The sequence below is a fragment of the Mobula hypostoma genome, chromosome 22 (assembly GCF_963921235.1).
Source record: "Mobula hypostoma chromosome 22, sMobHyp1.1, whole genome shotgun sequence".
NCBI lineage: Eukaryota > Metazoa > Chordata > Chondrichthyes > Myliobatiformes > Myliobatidae > Mobula > Mobula hypostoma.
The window spans coordinates 59,508,865-59,527,896 of NC_086118.1; the positions used below are offsets into that span (position 1 = coordinate 59,508,865).

General features: G+C 45.4%; 1 protein-coding gene across 2 annotated transcripts in view; it reads left to right on the forward strand.

The window, feature by feature from the left end:
* Positions 1 to 19,032, forward strand: part of LOC134336452 (ras-associating and dilute domain-containing protein-like) — a 154,286-nt gene that overhangs the window by 35,041 nt on the left and 100,213 nt on the right. For both annotated transcript variants that reach the window (XM_063030698.1, XM_063030699.1), the window contains 3 exons: positions 8,336 to 9,040; positions 16,921 to 16,958; positions 18,137 to 18,300. In XM_063030698.1, the coding sequence (XP_062886768.1) occupies positions 8,336 to 9,040; positions 16,921 to 16,958; positions 18,137 to 18,300 (907 nt within the window). The remainder of the gene's footprint in view (positions 1 to 8,335; positions 9,041 to 16,920; positions 16,959 to 18,136; positions 18,301 to 19,032) is intronic.

Genomic DNA, 19,032 nt, shown 5'->3' on the forward strand with positions numbered 1-19,032 from the left:
TCTCTTTCACTTTTACGTTAGCTTTGACTTCCTTTATCCTGCACAAGGATTCCCAAGACTCTTTGCTCCTCAGTTTTATTTTTGTATTTTCTCTCCATTTGGAAAATAGTCATCCCTTTAATTTCTTCTACCAAAGTGCATGACTATACACTTCCTAACACTGTATTCCATTTGCCATTTCTTTGCCCACCCTCCTAATCTAAGTCCTTCTGTAGTCTCTCTACTTCCTCAGAACTACCTCGTCTTACTCCTCTCTTCGCATCTACAAATTTTGCAACAAAACCATCAATTCCATTATCCAAATCATTGACATATAAAGTAAAAAGAATTGGTCCCAACACAGACCCCTGTGGAACACCACTAGTCTCCAGCAGCCAGCCAGAAAAGGCTCCCTTTATTCCCACTCTTGGTCTCCTGCCAATCAGCCACTGCTTTACCGATGGTAGAATCTCTCCTGTAATACCACGGCCTCATAGCTTGTTAAACAGCCTCATGTGTGGTGCCTTGTCAAATGCCTTCTGAAGATCCAAGTATACAACATCAACTGATTCTCCATTGTCTATCCTGCAAGTTATTTCTTCTGCCTCTCCCCCTTCATGTAGAGTGGAGTGACATTTGCAATTTTGCAGTCTTTTGGAACCATTTCAGAGCCTCATGGTTCTTGAAAGATCTTTACTAAAGCCTCCACGATCTCTTCAACCACCTCTGTCAGAATTCTGGGCTGTACACCATCTGGTCCAGGTTACCTATCTACCTTCAGACCTTTTAGTTTCCCACGAACATTCTCTTTAGTTATGGTAACTTCACGCACCTCATGAATCCTGACACCTGGAACTTCCACCATACTGCTAGTGTTTTCCACCATGAAGACTGATGCAAAATATTTATTCAGTTCATCCGCCATTTCATTGTCCCCCATTGCTACCTCTCTAGCATCGCAGTCCGATAACCAGTCTTGGCTCTCTTTTACACTTTAATTTGGTATTCTTCTTAATATTATTGGCTAGCTTACTTTTGTATTCTATCTTTACCTTAATGACTTTTTAGTTGCCTTCTGTTGGTTTTTTAAAAGATTTCCAATCCTCTAACTTACCATTTAGTTTTGCTCTATTATATGCCCTCTTTTAAGTTGGCTTTGACTTCCCTCATTAGCTGCGGTTATGGCATCTTTCCTTTAGAATACTTCTTCTCCTTTGGGATGTATATTTCCTGTGCCTTCTGAATTGCTTCCAGAAATTCCAGCCATTGCTGCTTTGCTGTCATCCCTGCCAGTGTTATTTTCCAATTACTTCTGGCCAACTCATCTCTCATGCCTCTACAATTCCATTTACTCCACTGTAATACTGATACATCTGACTCACAACACGCTGGAGGAACTCAGCAGGTCAGGCAGCATCCGTGGAAACGATGAGTCAACGTTTCGGGCTGGAACCCTTTGTCAGGACTGAAGAGGGAAGGGGCAGAGGCCCTATAAAGAAGGTGGGGGGAGGATGGGAAGGAGAAGGCTGGTAGGTTCCAGGTGAAAAACCAGTAAGGGAAAGATAAAGGGGTGGGGGAGGGGAAGCAGGGAAGTGATAGGCAGGAAAGGTGAAGAAGGAATAGGGGAAACACAATGGGTAGTAGAAGGAGGCGGAACCATGAGGGAGGTGATAGGTAGCTGGGGGAGGGGGCAGAGTGAAATAGAGATAGAGGAAGAGAGGGGGAGGGAATTACCGGAAGTTGGAGAATTCTATGTTCATACCAAGGGGCTGGAGACTACCTAGATGGTATATGAGGTGTTGCTCCTCCACCCTGAGTTTAGCCTTATCATGGCAGTAGAGGAGGCCATGTATGGACATATCTGAATGGGAATGGGAAGCAGAGTTGAAGTGGCTACTGGAGATCCTACATCTGATTTTAGCTTCGCCTTCTCAAATTTCAGGGTGAATTCGATCATATTATGATCACTTGCCTTTAAGGGTTCTTTTACCTTAAGCCCTCTAATCAATTCTGGTTCATTGCATGACACCCAATTCAGAATAGCTGATCCTCTAGTGGGCTCAACCACGAGCTGCTGTAAAAAGCCATCTTGTAAGCATTCTAGAACTTCGCCCTCCTGGAATCCAGCACCAACCTGATTTTCGCAATCTACCTGCATATTGAAGTCCCCTGTGATTATTATAACATTTCCCTTCAGTATGCATTTTCTTTCTTCCATTGCAATTATTAGGCCACATCCTTCCTACTGTTTGGGGGTCTGTATACAACTCCCATCAGGGTCTTTTTACACTTGCAGTTCCTTAGCTTTATCCACAATTATTCAACACCTTCCGACCCTATGTCGCTTCTTTCTAATAATTTGATTTTATTCCTTACCAACAGAGTAATGCCCCCTCTGCCTTTCTGCCTGTCCTTTTGATACAATATGTCTCCTTGGAAATTAAGCTCCCAGTTCTTTTTTCAGCCATGATTCAGTGATGTAACACACTGTAACCACACCCTTATCCAATATACACCTTATATCATATCCCTCCCCCATATTCTCAATGCAACCACATCCCTCCCCTATATACACCCTGCATCTGTACCGTTACTCAATATACACGGTGTCCACACCATTCCCCTATATACCCTGTATCAACACCAGTCTCCCATATACACCCTTGTATCCACATGATTCCCCCATTTACACCCTTGTATCCACTCCCTTACCCCCTGTGCACCCTGTATCCACATCCCTCCCCCATATACACCCCATATCTCTACCCTTACCCAATATACACCCTATATCCACACCATTCTCCCATTTACACCTGTATCCACACCATTCCCCCATATACACCCTTGTATCCACACAATTCCCCCATGCACCCTGTATCCACTCCCTTACCCCCTGTGCACCCTGTATCCATATCCCTCCCCCATATATACCCCATATCTGTACCCTTACCCAATATACACCCTGTATTCACATCATTCCCCCATATACACCCTGTATCCACACCATTCCCCCGTATACACCCTTGTATCCACATGATTCCCCCATTTACACCCTTGTATCCACTCCCTTACCCCCTGTGCACCCTGTATCCATATCCCTCCCCCATATACACCCCATATCTGTACCCTTACCCAATATACACCCTGTATTCACACCATTCCCCCATATACACCCTGTATCCACACCATTCCCCCATATACACCCTGTATCCACAACATTCCCCCATATACACCCTGTATCCACAGCATTCCCCCATAGACAACCTGTATCCACACCATTCACCCATATATACACTGTCCACACCATTTCCCCATATACACCCTGTATCCACACCATTCCACCATAAACACCCTGTATCCATACAATTCCCCCATAGACACCCTGTATCCAGACAATTTCCCCATAGACACTCCGTATCCAGACCATTCCCCCATATACACCCGGTATCCACAACATTCCCCCATATACACCCTGTATCCACACCATTCCCCCATGTACACCCTATATCCACACCATTCTCCCATATACACCTGTATCCACACCATTCCCCCATATACACCTGTATCCATACCATTCCCCCATAGACACCCTGTATCCACAACATTCCCCCATATGCACCCTGTATCCACAAAATTCCCCCATATATACTCTGTATCCACACCATTCCCCATATACACTCTGTATCCATACAATTCCCCCATATACACCCTGTATCCATACAATTCCCCCATATACACCCTGTATCCATACAATTCCCCCATAGACACCCTGTATCCACAGCATTCCCCTATAGACACCCTGTATCCACACCATTCACCCATATATACACTGTGTCCACACCATTCCCCCATATACACCCTGTATCCACACCATTCCCCCATAAACACCCTGTATCCATACAATTCCCCCATAGACACCCTGTATCCACACCATTCCCCCATATACACCCTGTATCCAGACAATTTCCCCATAGACACTCTGTATTCAGACCATTCCCCCATATACACCCGATATCCACAACATTCCCCCATATACACCCTGTATCCACACCATTCCCCCATGTACACCCTATATCCACACCATTCCCCCATATACACCTGTATCCACACTATTCCCCCATAGACACTGTGTATCCAGACCATTCCCCATATACACCCGGTATCCACAACATTCCCCCATATACACCCTGTATCCACACCATTCCCCCATGTACACCCTATATCCACACCATTCCCCATATACACCTCTATCCACACCATTCCCCCATATACACCTGTATCCACACCATTCCCCCATATACACCCTGTATCCACAACATTCCCCCATATACACCCTGTATCCACACCATTCCCCCATGTACACCCTATATCCACACCATTCCCCCATATACACCTGTATCCACACTATTCCCCCATAGACACTGTGTATCCAGACCATTCCCCCATATACACCCGGTATCCACTACATTCCCCCATATACACCCTGTATCCACACCATTCCCCCATGTACACCCTATATCCACACCATTCCCCATATACACCTCTATCCACACCATTCCCCCATATACACCTGTATCCACACCATTCCCCCATATATACCCTGTATCCACAACATTCCCCCATATACACCCTGTATCCACACCATTCCCCCATGTACACCCTATATCCACACCATTCCCCCATATACACCTGTATCCACACTATTCCCCCATAGACACTGTGTATCCAGACCATTCCCCATATACACCCGGTATCCACAACATTCCCCCATATACACCCTGTATCCACACCATTCCCCCATGTACACCCTATATCCACACCATTCCCCATATACACCTCTATCCACACCATTCCCCATATACACCTGTATCCACACCATTCCCCCATATACACCCTGTATCCACAACATTCCCCCATATGCACCCTGTATCCACACCATTTCCCCATGTACACCCAATATCCACACCATTCCCCCCATATACACCTGTATCCACACCATTCCCCCATAGACACCCTGTTTCCACACCATTCCCCCATATGCACCCTGTATCCACAACATTCCCCCATATGCACCCTGTATCCACAACATTCCCCCATATACACCCTGTATCCACAACATTCCCCCATATATACCCTGTATCCACAACATTCCCCCATATATACTCTGTATCCACACCATTCCGCATATACACCCTGTATCTTACAATTCCCCCATATACACCCTGTATCCATACAATTCCCCCATATACACCCTGTATCCACAACATTCCCCCATATACACCCTGCATCCACAGCATTCCCCCATGTACACCCTATATCCACGCCATTCCCCCATATACACCTGTATCCACACCATTCCCCCATAGACACCCTGTTTCCACACCATTCCCCCATATGCACCCTGTATCCACAACATTCCCCCATATGCACCCTGTATCCACAACATTCCCCCATATACACCCTGTATCCACAACATTCCCCCATATATACTCTGTATCCACACCATTCCCCCATGTACACCCTATAGCCACACCATTCCCCCATATACACCTGTATCCACACTATTCCCCCATAGACACTGTGTATCCAGACCATTCCCCATATACACCCGGTATCCACAACATTCCCCCATATACACCCTGTATCCACACCATTCCCCCATGTACACCCAATATCCACACCATTCCCCCCATATACACCTGTATCCACACCATTCCCCCATATACACCCTGTATCCACAACATTCCCCCATATGCACCCTGTATCCACAACATTCCCCCATATACACCCTGTATCCACAACATTCCCCCATATATACTCTGTATCCACACCATTCCCCATATACACCCTGTATCTTACAATTCCCCCATATACACCCTGTATCCATACAATTCCCCCATAGACACCCTGTTTCCACACCATTCCCCCATATACACCCTGTATCCACAACATTCCCCCATATGCACCCTGTATCCACAACATTCCCCCATATACACCCTGTATCCACAACATTCCCCCATATATACTCTGTATCCACACCATTCCCCATATACACCCTGTATCTTACAATTCCCCCATATACACCCTGTATCCATACAATTCCCCCATATACACCCTGTATCCACACCATTCCCCATATACACCCTGTATCATACAATTCCCCCATATACACCCTGTATCATACAATTCCCCCATATACACCCTGTATCCACACCATTCCCCCATATACACCCTGTATCCACACCATTCCCCATATACACCCTGTATCCACACCATTGCCCATAGACACCCTGTGTCCATACCATTCCCCCATAGACACCCTGTATCCACACCATTCCCCCATATACACCTGTATCCACACCATTCCCCCATAGACACCCTGTATCCACACCATTCCCCCAGATACACCTGTATCTACACCATTCCCCCATAGACACCCTGCATCCACTCCATTCCCCCAGATACACCTGTATCCACACCATTCCCCCATTATACACCCTGTATCCACACGATTCCCCCATAGACACCCTGTATCCACACCATTCCCCCAGATACACCTGTATCCACACCATTCCCCCCATATACACCTGTATCCACACCATTCCCCCATAGACACCCTATTTCCACACCATTCCCCCATATACACCCTGTATCCACAACATTCCCCCATATGCACCCTGTATCCACAACATTCCCCCATGTACACCCTATAGCCACACCATTCCCCCATATACACCTGTATCCACACTATTCCCCCATAGACACTGTGTATCCAGACCATTCCCCATATACACCCGGTATCCACAACATTCCCCCATATACACCCTGTATCCACACCATTCCCCCATGTACACCCAATATCCACACCATTCCCCCCATATACACCTGTATCCACACCATTCCCCCATAGACACCCTGTTTCCACACCATTCCCCCATATACACCCTGTATCCACAACATTCCCCCATATGCACCCTGTATCCACAACATTCCCCCATATACACCCTGTATCCACAACATTCCCCCATATATACTCTGTATCCACACCATTCCCCATATACACCCTGTATCTTACAATTCCCCCATATACACCCTGTATCCATACAATTCCCCCATATACACCCTGTATCCACAACATTCCCCCATATACACCCTGTATCCACACCATTCCCCCATATACACCTGTATCCACACCATTCCCCCATAGGCACCCTGTATCCACACCATTCCCCCATATACACTCTGTATCCAGACCATTCCCCCATATGCACCCTGTATCCACAACATTCCCCCATATATACCCTGTATCCACAACTTTCCCCCATATATACTCTGTATCCACACCATTCCCCATATACACCCTGTATCATACAATTCCCCCATATACACCCTGTATCATACAATTCCCCCATATACACCCTGTATCCACACCATTCCCCCATATACACCCTGTATCCACACCATTCCCCATATACACCCTGTATCCACACCATTGCCCATAGACACCCTGTGTCCATACCATTCCCCCATAGACACCCTGTATCCACACCATTCCCCCATATACACCTGTATCTACACCATTCCCCCATAGACACCCTGTATCCACACCATTCCCCCAGATACACCTGTATCTACACCATTCCCCCATAGACACCCTGCATCCACTCCATTCCCCCAGATACACCTGTATCCACACCATTCCCCCATTATACACCCTGTATCCACACGATTCCCCCATAGACACCCTGTATCCACACCATTCCCCCAGATACACCTGTATCCACACCATTCCCCCATTATACACCCTGTATCCACACGATTCCCCCATAGACACCCTGTATCCAGACCATTGCCCCATAGACACCCTGTATCCACACCATTCCCCCATATATACCCTGTATCCACAACATTCCCCCATATACACCCTTTATCCACACCCCACTTCATATATATTTTGTATATATTCACCCTCTAGTCACATCCCTCCTTCCTGTATCCACACCCTTCCCCCATATTCACCCTGTATCCTCACCACCTTGGGCATACTCACCCTGTGTCCTAACCAGTTCCTCCATATTGACCCTGTATCCTCACTCACTTCTGCTCTTCCCCTTCCCTTGTTCCACTTTTCCTATTCACTCTCAGAAACAGCTTCTCACACACCTTTTTGAGCCCCAATATTGCCCTCACCCCCACAGCGTTGAACCCCAGCCTGTGACGCTCAATGCTCCACCCTCATTCCCAATTCCTGCCCCATCCTCACATGCTCACTGTAAGCCCCCACCCTTGCTTGCACTCCTGCCCTGCATTGGGCTTCTCCCTCACTCATCCTTGAATTTCCTGTGTTTGGTTCCAGGACTTTGTGATCCATGTGCTGAGTGGAACTAACCACGTTTTTGGCCGCTTCTCAGAGGAGTCACGGGACACGGAGGGAGAGCGGGTGAAGGTGGACATTCATCTATCGGCCCCGGACATCCAGCCGAGGCACTGCTGCGTGCGACGGCGAGAGTTGAGCCCTAGAGGGGAGAGCAGCAAGCTGGTAACCTTGGCAAGACCAGTGAAAGGTGCTGCGGTCACCCACAATGGAATGCCCATCAGCCAGGAAACCCCACTGAGCCCAGGTGACCTACTGGGCATGGGTGCCCACTACCTCTTCATGTACAAGGACCCGACTCTGGGCAGCCAGAGCCACAGTCAGAGGCCGGCCTGGTTCCCGTCTCCACTCTTCCACCTGGGCCCGGGCGGTGAACTGCAGTGCAGGATGTGTGGCTGTCCTGTCCAGGACACTGGGAGTAGTCGGGCCTCCCTTCGAGGCAGGAATGTACCGCCCAGGATCCTGGACCCTGACGGCAATGAATGTGAGCTCACGTACCAGCTCTGGCAGGAAGATGCTCTGCTGAACCTGATTATCGAGGCGCCGGATGAGGAGAGCACAGACTTCAAGCTGATTCCAGGCTTCCTGCTGAGTCTCTGTATTCAGCACTCAGCCACATCCTTTCAGCCAGCCGACTTCCGACGTCTGCTGCTCAGGATAGCCAGTCAGATCCAGTCAGTCATGTGGGTCAGTGCTCTTTCTGTTCCATTGTCCCATTAACCCTGCCACAGCTGTCCAAGGAAACTGAGCAATACAGAGCTAACATTCACCCTGCAACCCTCACTGTAACACTGACGTGCACCAACCATTAATTGTTATACCCCACACCCTTCACTGTAACACTGACGTACCCTGCAACCCTCACTGTGACATTGGCACACTTCTCACTGCAATACTGACACATTCCACACCCCACACCCCACACCCCTCATTGTAAAACTCTTTTTCAGTATTTTTCAACAATGAAAATCAGAAATATTGCAAATGAATCAGAGTCCAGTTTGTAATCGGAGATGACATGAAGTTTGTTGGGAACCTGTAATAATACAAGAAAGTGCTGGAAACTCCGGGTAACAAGGGTGGAAAGCAGAAAGGAGTAGTGACGAAGGGTTTTTGACACGAGTGTTGTCTCTCTTTTCCTTTCCATGGATGCCATCCTTGAACTCATATTGGAGGAGGCGTTGCAGCTGTGTACAAGCTCGTTCTGAGCTGGGACACAATGCCTGGAGTTTGTAGTGAGCTGTGTTGAGTCAGCAGCCCTGGCAGCAGGCTCTGAATTCGTCACATTCTGGCTCAATCTCTAGGCTGCTGGAATCCTTGCCTCCTCTTTCAGAATTGCATTCCGTCGCGCTGTAAATTTTTCCAACAACACTTGTGTGTTTATCCAACTTCCCCTTCAATATAAATGTCCTTTCTTCCCCAGCTGCATCCTGTGGGAGTGAGCTCCATGTTCCCTCCACTTTGGAGAATGCAGCTTTTTTGTAGTTCCTGATATATTGAGTAGTGACAGATGGTGTCCAGCTCTGGATCTATAAACCCTCTCATAGCACTGCAGTTTTCTTCCGTTCATCTTCAGCCTTTTTGAAAAAATGAGCTGTAGACTTAGTCCCGTGATTGTTCTATCTTCTCAGAACTGGTAACATTCCAGTAAATTGTTAAAACAGGAGATTGTGCACATGCTGGAAATCCTGAACAAAGTGCACAAAATGCTGGAGGAACTCAGCAAGTCAGGCAGCCTCTATGGAGGGGAATAATCAGTCGACATTTTGGGCTGAGATCCTTCATTAATGTCTTAGCCCGAAAAGTCGACTGTTTACTCTATTCCATAGATGCTGCCTGACCTGATGTGTTCCTCCAGCATTTTGTGTGTGTTGCCCCGGTAAATCCTTACTTCATTTTTTGTAATGCTTCCCCATGATACTGACCAGTGGTCTGTGGGTTACAAGGGATGAAGTCTTGATTCGGAAATAATCATTTGTCATGGAACCCATTGCCATAAGCAGTTTCCATGTGTTAGACTCTTTATCAATAAGGATCCCTTTACTCTGTATTTAAATGTTACGGCTGCAGTGCCTGTGGGGGTGGGGGGGGGAGTCAAAGGAGATTGCAGATACTGCAGTCTCGAACAGAAACAGATGGCTGGAAGAGCTCAGTGGGTCAAGCATCATCTGTGGAGGTAAAACATGATGTTTAAGGTTGAGACCCCGCACTAGGATTGAGAGGAAATGTGAAAGATGACTGGTACATATGTGTATGTAGAGTGGTTCGTCAGAGGCTGTTATCATTCCTTTCCATGAAACATAGGAGCACTATTAGGCCATTCGGCCCATTGAGTCTGCTTACTATTCCAACATGACTGATTTATTATCCCTCTCAACCCCATTCTCCTGCCTTCTTCCCATGACCTTTGATTTCCTTACTAATCAAAAACCCATCAACCTCTGCTTTAAATATACCCGATGACTTGGTCTCCACAGCCGTCTGTGGCAATGAACTCTACAGATTCACCAACCTCTGGTTAAAGAAATTCTTCCTCAGCTCTGTTCTAAATGGGCATCCTTGTATTCTGAGGCTGTACTCGATTTCCAGGCTTTCCCATGAATGGAAACATCCTTTCTATGTCCACTCTATGTAGGCCTTTCGATATTCGGTAGTTTCCAATGAGATTCTCTCTCCCCCACCCCCACCAATCTTCTAAACTCCAGCAAATACAGACTTAGAACCATCAAATGCTCCTAATGTGTGAACCCTTTCATACCCAGGATCTTTTTGTAAATCTCTTCTGGACCATCTCTATCACCAGTACATCCTTTCTTAGATAAGGAGCCCCGTACGGCTCACAATTATCCAAGTGTGGTCTGACCAATGCCTCAGCATCACATCCGTGGTCTTATACTCTAGTCCTCAGCAACTGAAAGCTAACATTACATTTGCCTTCCTTACCATTGACTCAACCTGAAAGTTAATAGGAATAAGGAACCTTGGTTCTCAAGGGATATTGCAACTCTGATAAAGAAGCAGAGGGAGTTGTATGACATGTATAGGAAACAGGGAGTAAATAAGGTGCTTGAGGAGTATAAGAAGTGCAAGAAAATACTTAAGAAAGAAACCAGGAGGGCTAAAAGAAGACATGAGGTTGCCTTGGCAGTCAAAGTGAAGGATAATCCAAAGAGCTTTTACAAGTATATTAAGAGCAAAAGGATTGTAAGGGATAAAATTGGTCCTCTTGAAGATCAGAGTGGTCGGCTATGTGTGGAACCAAAGGAAATGGGGGAGATCTTAAATAGGTTTTTTGCGTCTGTATTTACTAAGGAAACTGGCATGAAGTCTATGGAGTTAAGGGAAACAAGTAGTGAGATCATGGAAACTGGACAGATTGAAAAGGAGGAGGTGCTTGCTGTCTTGAGGAAAATTAAAGTGGATAAATCCCCGGGACCTGACAGGTGTTCCCTCAGACCTTGAAGGAGACTAGTGTTGAAATTGCAGGGGCTCTGGCAGAAATATTTAAAATGTCGCTGTCTACAGGTGAGGTGCCAGAGGATTGGAGTGGCTCATGTTGTTCCGTTGTTTAAAAAAGGATCGAAAAGTAATCCGGGAAATTATAGGCCGGTAAGTTTAATGTCGGTAGTAGGTAAGTTATTGGAGGGAGTACTAAGAGACAGAATCTACAAGCATTTGGATAGACAGGGACTTATTAGGGAGAGTCAACATGGCTTTGTGCATGGTAGGTCATGTTTGACCAACCTCTTGGAGTTTTTCGACAAGTTTATCAGGAAAGTGGATGAAGGGAAGGCAGTGGATATTGTCTACATGGACTTCAGTAAGGCCTTTGACAAGGTCCCGCATGGGAGGTTAGTTAGGAAAATTCAGTCGCTAGATATACATGGAGAGGTGGTAAATTGGATTAGACATTGGTTCAATGGTAGAAGCCAAAAAGTGGTAGTAGAGAATTGCTTCTCCTAGTGGAGGCCTGTGACTAGTGGTGTGCCACAGGGATCGGTACTAGGTCCATTGTTATTTGTCATCTATATCAATGATCTGGATGATAATGTCGTAAATTGGATCAGCAAATTTGCTGATGATACAAAGATTGGAGGTGTAGTAGACAGTGAGGAAGGTTTTCAGAGCCTGCAGAGGGACTGGGACCAGCTGGAAAAATGGGCTGAAAAATGGCAGATGGAGTTTAATACAGACAAGTGTGAGGTATTGCACGTTGGAAGGACAAACCAAAGTAGAACATACAGGGTTAATGGTAAGGCACTGAGGAGTGCAGTGGAACAGAGGGATCTGGGAATACAGATACAAAATTCCCTAAAAGTGTCGTCACAGGTAGATAGGGTCGTAAAGAGAGCTTTTGGTACATTGGCCTTTATTAATCAAAGTATTGAGTATAAGAGCTGGAACGTTATGATGAGGTTGTATAAGGCATTGGTGAGGCCGAATCTGGAGTATTGTGTTCAGTTTTGGTCACCAAATTACAGGAAGGATATAATTAAGGTTGAAAGAGTACAGAGAAGGTTTACAAGGATGTTGCCGGGACTTGAGAAACTCAGCTACAGAGAAAGGTTGAATAGGTTAGGACTTTATTCCCTGGAGCGTAGAAGAATGAGGGGAAGTTTGATAGAGGTATATAAAATTAATGTGGGTATAGATAGAGTGAATGCAAGCAGGCTTTTTCCACTGAGGCAAGGGGAGAAAAAAACCAGAGGACATGGGTTAAGGGTGAGGGGGGAAAGTTTAGAAGGAACATTAGGGGGGGCTTCTTCACACAGAGAGTGGTGGAAGTATGGAATGAGCTGCCAGACGAGGTGGTAAATGCGGGTTCTTTTTTAACATTTAAGAATAAATTGGACAGATACATGGATGGGAGGTGTATGGAGGGATATGGTCTGTGTGCAGGTCAGTGGGACTAGGCAGAAAATGGATCAGCACAGCCAAGAAGGGCCAAAAGGCCTGTTTCTGTGCTGTAGTTTTTCTATGGTTTCTATGGTTAACCTTTAGGAATCCTGTATAGGTTTTCCCAGTCCCTTTGCACCTCTGATTTATGAATTTGCTCCCTGTTTAGAAAGCAGTCTACACCTTTGTTCTTTATAGAGAAGTATAGCACAGAAAGAAGCCCTTTGGCCCATCTAGTCCATGCCAAAACTATTTAGACTGCCTACTCCTATTGACCTGCACTGGCTCCATAGCTCTCCATCTCTCCATACCCCTACTATCCAGGTACCTATCCAAACTTCTCAACTTCTCTTAAATGTTGAAATCAAGCTCACATGCACCACTTGTGCTGACAGCTCATTCCACATTCTCACGATGCTCTGAGTGAAGAAGATTCCCCTCATGTTCCTCTTAAACATCTCACCTTAAATAACCTATCCCTCAACATCAGCAAGACAAAGGAATTGGTTGTTGACTTCAGAAGGAGTAGCGCACCGCACAACTCAATTTACATTGGTGGTGCGCAAGTGGAAAAGGTCAAAAGCTTTAAGTTCCTCGGGGTCAATATCACAAATGACCTGACTTGGTCCAACCAAGCAGAGTTCACTGCCAAGAAGGCCCACCAGCTCCTGAGAAAACTAAGGAAATTTGGCCTGTCCCCTAAAACCCTCACTAATTTTTATAGATGCACCTTAGAAAGCATTCTTCTAGGGTGCATCACAACCTGGTATGGAAGTTGTCCTGTCCAAGACCGAAAAAAGCTGCAGAAGATCGTGAACACGGCGCAGCACATCACACAAACCAATCTTCCGTCCTTGGACTCACTTTACACCGCATGCTGTCGGAGCAGTGCTGCCAGGATAATCAAGGACACGACCCACCCCGCCAACACACTTTTCGTCCCACTTCCCTCCGGGAGAAGGCTCAGGAGCTTGAAGACTTGTATGGCCAGATTTGGAAACAGCTTCTTTCCAACTGTGATAAGACTGCTTGAACAGATCCTCACCCGGATCTGGGCCGTACCGTCCAAATATCCAGACCTGCCTCTTGGTTTTTTTGCACTACCTTACTTTTCATTTTCCTATTTTCTATTTATGATTTATAATTTAAATTTTTAATATTTACTATGTTTTACTATTTTTAATATTTAATATTTGTAATCCAGGGAGCGGAAAGCGCAGAATCAGATATCGCTGTGATGATTGTACGCTCTAGTATAAATTGTTTGGCGACAATAAAGTATAAAGTATAACCCAAGACCTCTAGTTGTAGTCCCACCCAACATCAGTGGAAAAAGACTGCTTGCATTTACCTTATCTATACCCCTCAGAATTTTATATATCTCTATCAAATCTCCTCTCAATCTTCTACGTATAAAGAATACAGTCCTAACCTATTCAATCTTTCCTTATAACTCAGGTCCTCCAGCCCTGGCAATATCCTTGTAAATTTTCTCTGTACTCTTTCAACTTTAATCTTTCCTGGAGGTAGGTGTCCAAAACTGCATATAATACTCCAAATTAGGCTTCACCAACATCTTATACAACTTCAACGTAACATTCCATCTCCTGTACTCAATAAATTGATTTATGAAGGCCAGTGTGCCATAAGCTTTCTTTATGACCCTATCTACCTGTGACACCACTTCCAATGAATAATGGACCTGTATTCCCAGACCCCTTTGTTCTACCATACTGAGTACCCCACCGTGTGCCCCAGCGTTCACTGTGTAAGACCTACCTTGGTTCGTCCTACCGAAGTGCAAAACCTCGCACTTGTCTGCATTAAATTCCATCTGCCACTTTTCAGTCCATTTTTCCAGCTGATACAGATCTCGCTACAAGCGATGATAGTCTTCATCACTGTCCGCTCAGCGTCTTCTGCAAATTTGCTGATCCAGTTAACCACATTATCATCGATATCATTGATATAGATGACAAACACCAATGGACCCAGCACTGATCCCTGTGGCACACCACTAGTCACAGGCCTCCAGTCAGAAAGGCAACCATCTACTACGACTATCTGGTTTCTCCCACAAGGGCAATGTCTAATCCAGTTTACTACCTCATCTTGAATGCTGAGTGATTGAACCTTCTTGACCAGCCTCCCATGCAGGACCTTGTCAAATGCCTTACTAAGGTCCATGTAGACACATCAACTATCTTGCCTTCATCCACTTTCCAGGTAACTTCTTTGAAAAACTCTATTAGATTGGGTCATGACCTACAATGCATGAGGCCATGCTGACTATACTTAATCAACCAAATACTTGTATCTCTGGTCCCTTAGAATACCTTCCAATAGCTTTCCCACAACTGATGTCAGACTCACTGGCCTATAATTTTATGTCTAGAACCTCTTTGAAACCGCAGAACAATACTGGCTATCCTTCAATCCTCTGGTACTTCTCTTGCTAAGGATGATATGTCTATACACTTCTCTGCACTATATTCCATCTGCCACTTCTCTGAATCTGTCCATGTCCTTCTGCAGACTCCCTGCTTCCTCAACACTACCTGCTCCTCTACTTATCTTTGTATCATTTGCAAACTTGGCCACAAAGCCATCAATTCCATCATCCATATCATTGATATGTAATGTTAAAAGTAATGGACCCCAACACTGATCCCTGTGGAACACCGCTAGGCAATTTAATCAAAGGCCCTCTGAAAATCCAATTGAACAACATCCACTGACTCTCTTTTGTCTATCCTGCCTGTTATCTCGTCTAAGAATTCTGACCGGTGTGCAGACATGATTTTGTCTTCGGGGTGCAGAGGAGATCTCCCAGGATTCCAGCCGGATTAGAGAGCATGTCTTATGAGGGTAGGCTGAGTGAGCTGGAGTCTTTCTCTTTGGCACAAATGAGGATGAGGGACGACTTGATAGCGGTCTATAAGATAATGAGGCATAGCTTGAGTGGACAGCCAGAAACTTTATCCCAGGGCAGAAATAGTTAATAGAAGGGAGTATAATTTTCAAGTGAATGGAGGAAAGTATTGTGGGGGATCTCAGAGGTAGGTTTTTTTACACAGAAAGTAGTGAATGCATAGAATGCCATGCCAGGGTGGTAGAGACAGGGACATTTAAGAAACTCTTAGATAGGCATGTGAATGATATTAAAATGGAGTGCTATGTTGAAAGGAAGGGTTAGATTTAGAGTAGGTTACAAGGTTGGAGCAAAATCTTGGGCTGAAGGGCCTGTGCTGTGCTATACTGTTTTATGTTCTATAAAACCATGCTGACTTCAGCCTACTTTATCATGTGCCTCTAAGTAGCCTAAAACCTCATCCTTTATAATGGACTCTAACATCTTCCCAACCTCTGAAGTCAGGCTAACTGATCTATAATTTTCTATCAGTCATGTGATGCAGGTTCTCAACTGGAAATGTAAATTTGCACTTTCTGCCTCTGCAGATGCTAATGGACCCACTGAGATCTTCTCGCGTTCTGTTCTGTGGGGGATCTCTTCTGTTCCACCCATGGATGTGTGTGGGAGCCGGCTTTCCACGGGTGATTTGGAAAGCTGAAGCAGTTGCTCAGCCTGGGGCATCATGATTTGCATCTTTAAAGAGCCCATGAAATTTCAATGCTTTATTTTGTTTCTCCCCCCCACCCCCCCGCAACAGGAGAAGACAAAGGAGCTTGCAGCAATCCAGAGAGAGCAGTGAGTAAGGGCCATGCCCAACTAGTTGGGGACGGTGGGCTCTGGATGGGGAACTGTGGGACAGTAATTCACTTTGTGTATTCCCTCCAAGTAAGTTGTTGCAGAAGTGGAACTGGATGGGATCTCTTGGCCAGAATGAAATATCAGAATGACTACACTGAAGGTCGATATTGTGAAGAACTGGGACAAATTAAATCCATCAGAATCATGTTTAATATCACTGACAAATCTGAAATGTGTTGTTTTGCGGCAGTAATACAGTGCAAAATATAAAATATACTATAAATTACCTTAAATATATGCAGTGGATTCAGATAATTAGTCCATCGGTTAATCAGGGCAGCCACTTATTTGGGACAACTCTTAAAGATCAAAAAGCATTTTGAGAAAATAGCAGGGATTCCCATAATTTATTTAGGACACTATGCTATCTAATTGGGACAGGAGACTGTTGCCAAACAGTTTCTAACTAGCATCAGTTGCATGAACTTGTGTGGCTGTTAGACGTTACACCATGCTTAGAGAAAACAGTTTTTAAATAGCTTCAGTTGTGTGTGTTTCTGTTCAAAAATCAGTGATTCTTGTCACTGATAGTTGGTGAGAAATAAACAGTAAGACAATTCAGAACTGTTTTGCTCACTGCGGTTTCAAGCATTCAGACTTGGAGATGCCAGAGTGAAAGTGCAACAATTTCACTACCTTAACAAGTTAGGAACTACAAAGAATTTTGAAGGTATTGACAATCATCTTGAAAGTTACACTGAAAATGAAGATTTTGAGGATGCAGTCATCATATAAAGGCAATTCATTGCAGTCATTCACAGAAAAATAAAGAAATACATTACAACCAGTGAAAATCTAGAAATAACAAAGATACACAAACAATTAATTTGCAAAAGAAGAGAGGTTTTAGTAATGTTTAAAAAAGCAAATAAATAATACTGAGTTGTAGAGTCCTTGAAAGTGAGTCTATAGATTGTGGAGCTGTTTCAGCATGCTACCACAGACAATGTGGTTCGAACGACCTTTCTCTGTGTGGTGTTTAGAAGTGATTTCACAATGGACTCTTTCCCACTTGCTGTTCTCTGCAGTCTGAATGGTGCATTGTTTTCTTGCTTGTCTCTGGCTGGCTTCTGATTCTGAGATTCACAGTTGTTACTTGCTGTTGCCTCTTTCAGTGCCAGAGAGGACTGTGAGGAAACATGTACTATTGGTATAACAGAGCTGATCCCAGGACTACGGCCCCTCGTCTATTGGATGTCCAACTCCATTGAACTGCTGCACTTCATTCAACAGGAGGTTCCCAAACTGTTAGCGTGGGAGCAGCATGTGGACCCGAACGGTGAGTGCACATGTACTACTGTTCCCAAGGGGCAGGCACGAAGCTGTCACCTGCAATCGAGGAGCAACTGCACCAGGATCAGAATTCCCATGATCGGTGGGGGTGGGGGGGGAGGCAAGAGCTAGTCTCTGGATGAAAGGCACAGGGTCACCTACACCCAGGGCCGGTGGCATCATGGGCTGCCTAAAGCCTCTGCGTTCATGGCCACAGCTTATGCCTGCTTGGTGGTGGGGAGAGGATAGGATATAGAATAGTACAGCAAAGAAAGTCATGTCTTATTAATTTTGTTGAGCTCTTCAAGGCATTGATGAAGGTGATTGACCTGTGAATATTGTCTTCATGGAAGTTACTAAGGCATTCAGCCAGGTCCCTCACACTCCAGCTGCTCCTCTACTGGATGTCCAACTCCATCGAATTGCTGCACTTATTCAACAAGAGATTCCTAAACTGTTAGCGTGGGAACAGTACTTGGACCCAACTGGTCCAGCTTCAGATTCACTTGTTTGTCACTTATACATCGAAACATACAGTGAGGTATGTCGTTTGCATTAACAACCAACACACCCTGAGGATGTACTGGGGTAGCCCGCAAGTATCACCACACATTCCAGCACCAACACAGCATGCCCACAAATGTTCCTCAGAACAACGCAGGAAACAACAACAACAACAACACAACAAAAGCACAGCAACAAATAACAACCCCCTACCCACCCCTCACACACATAGATA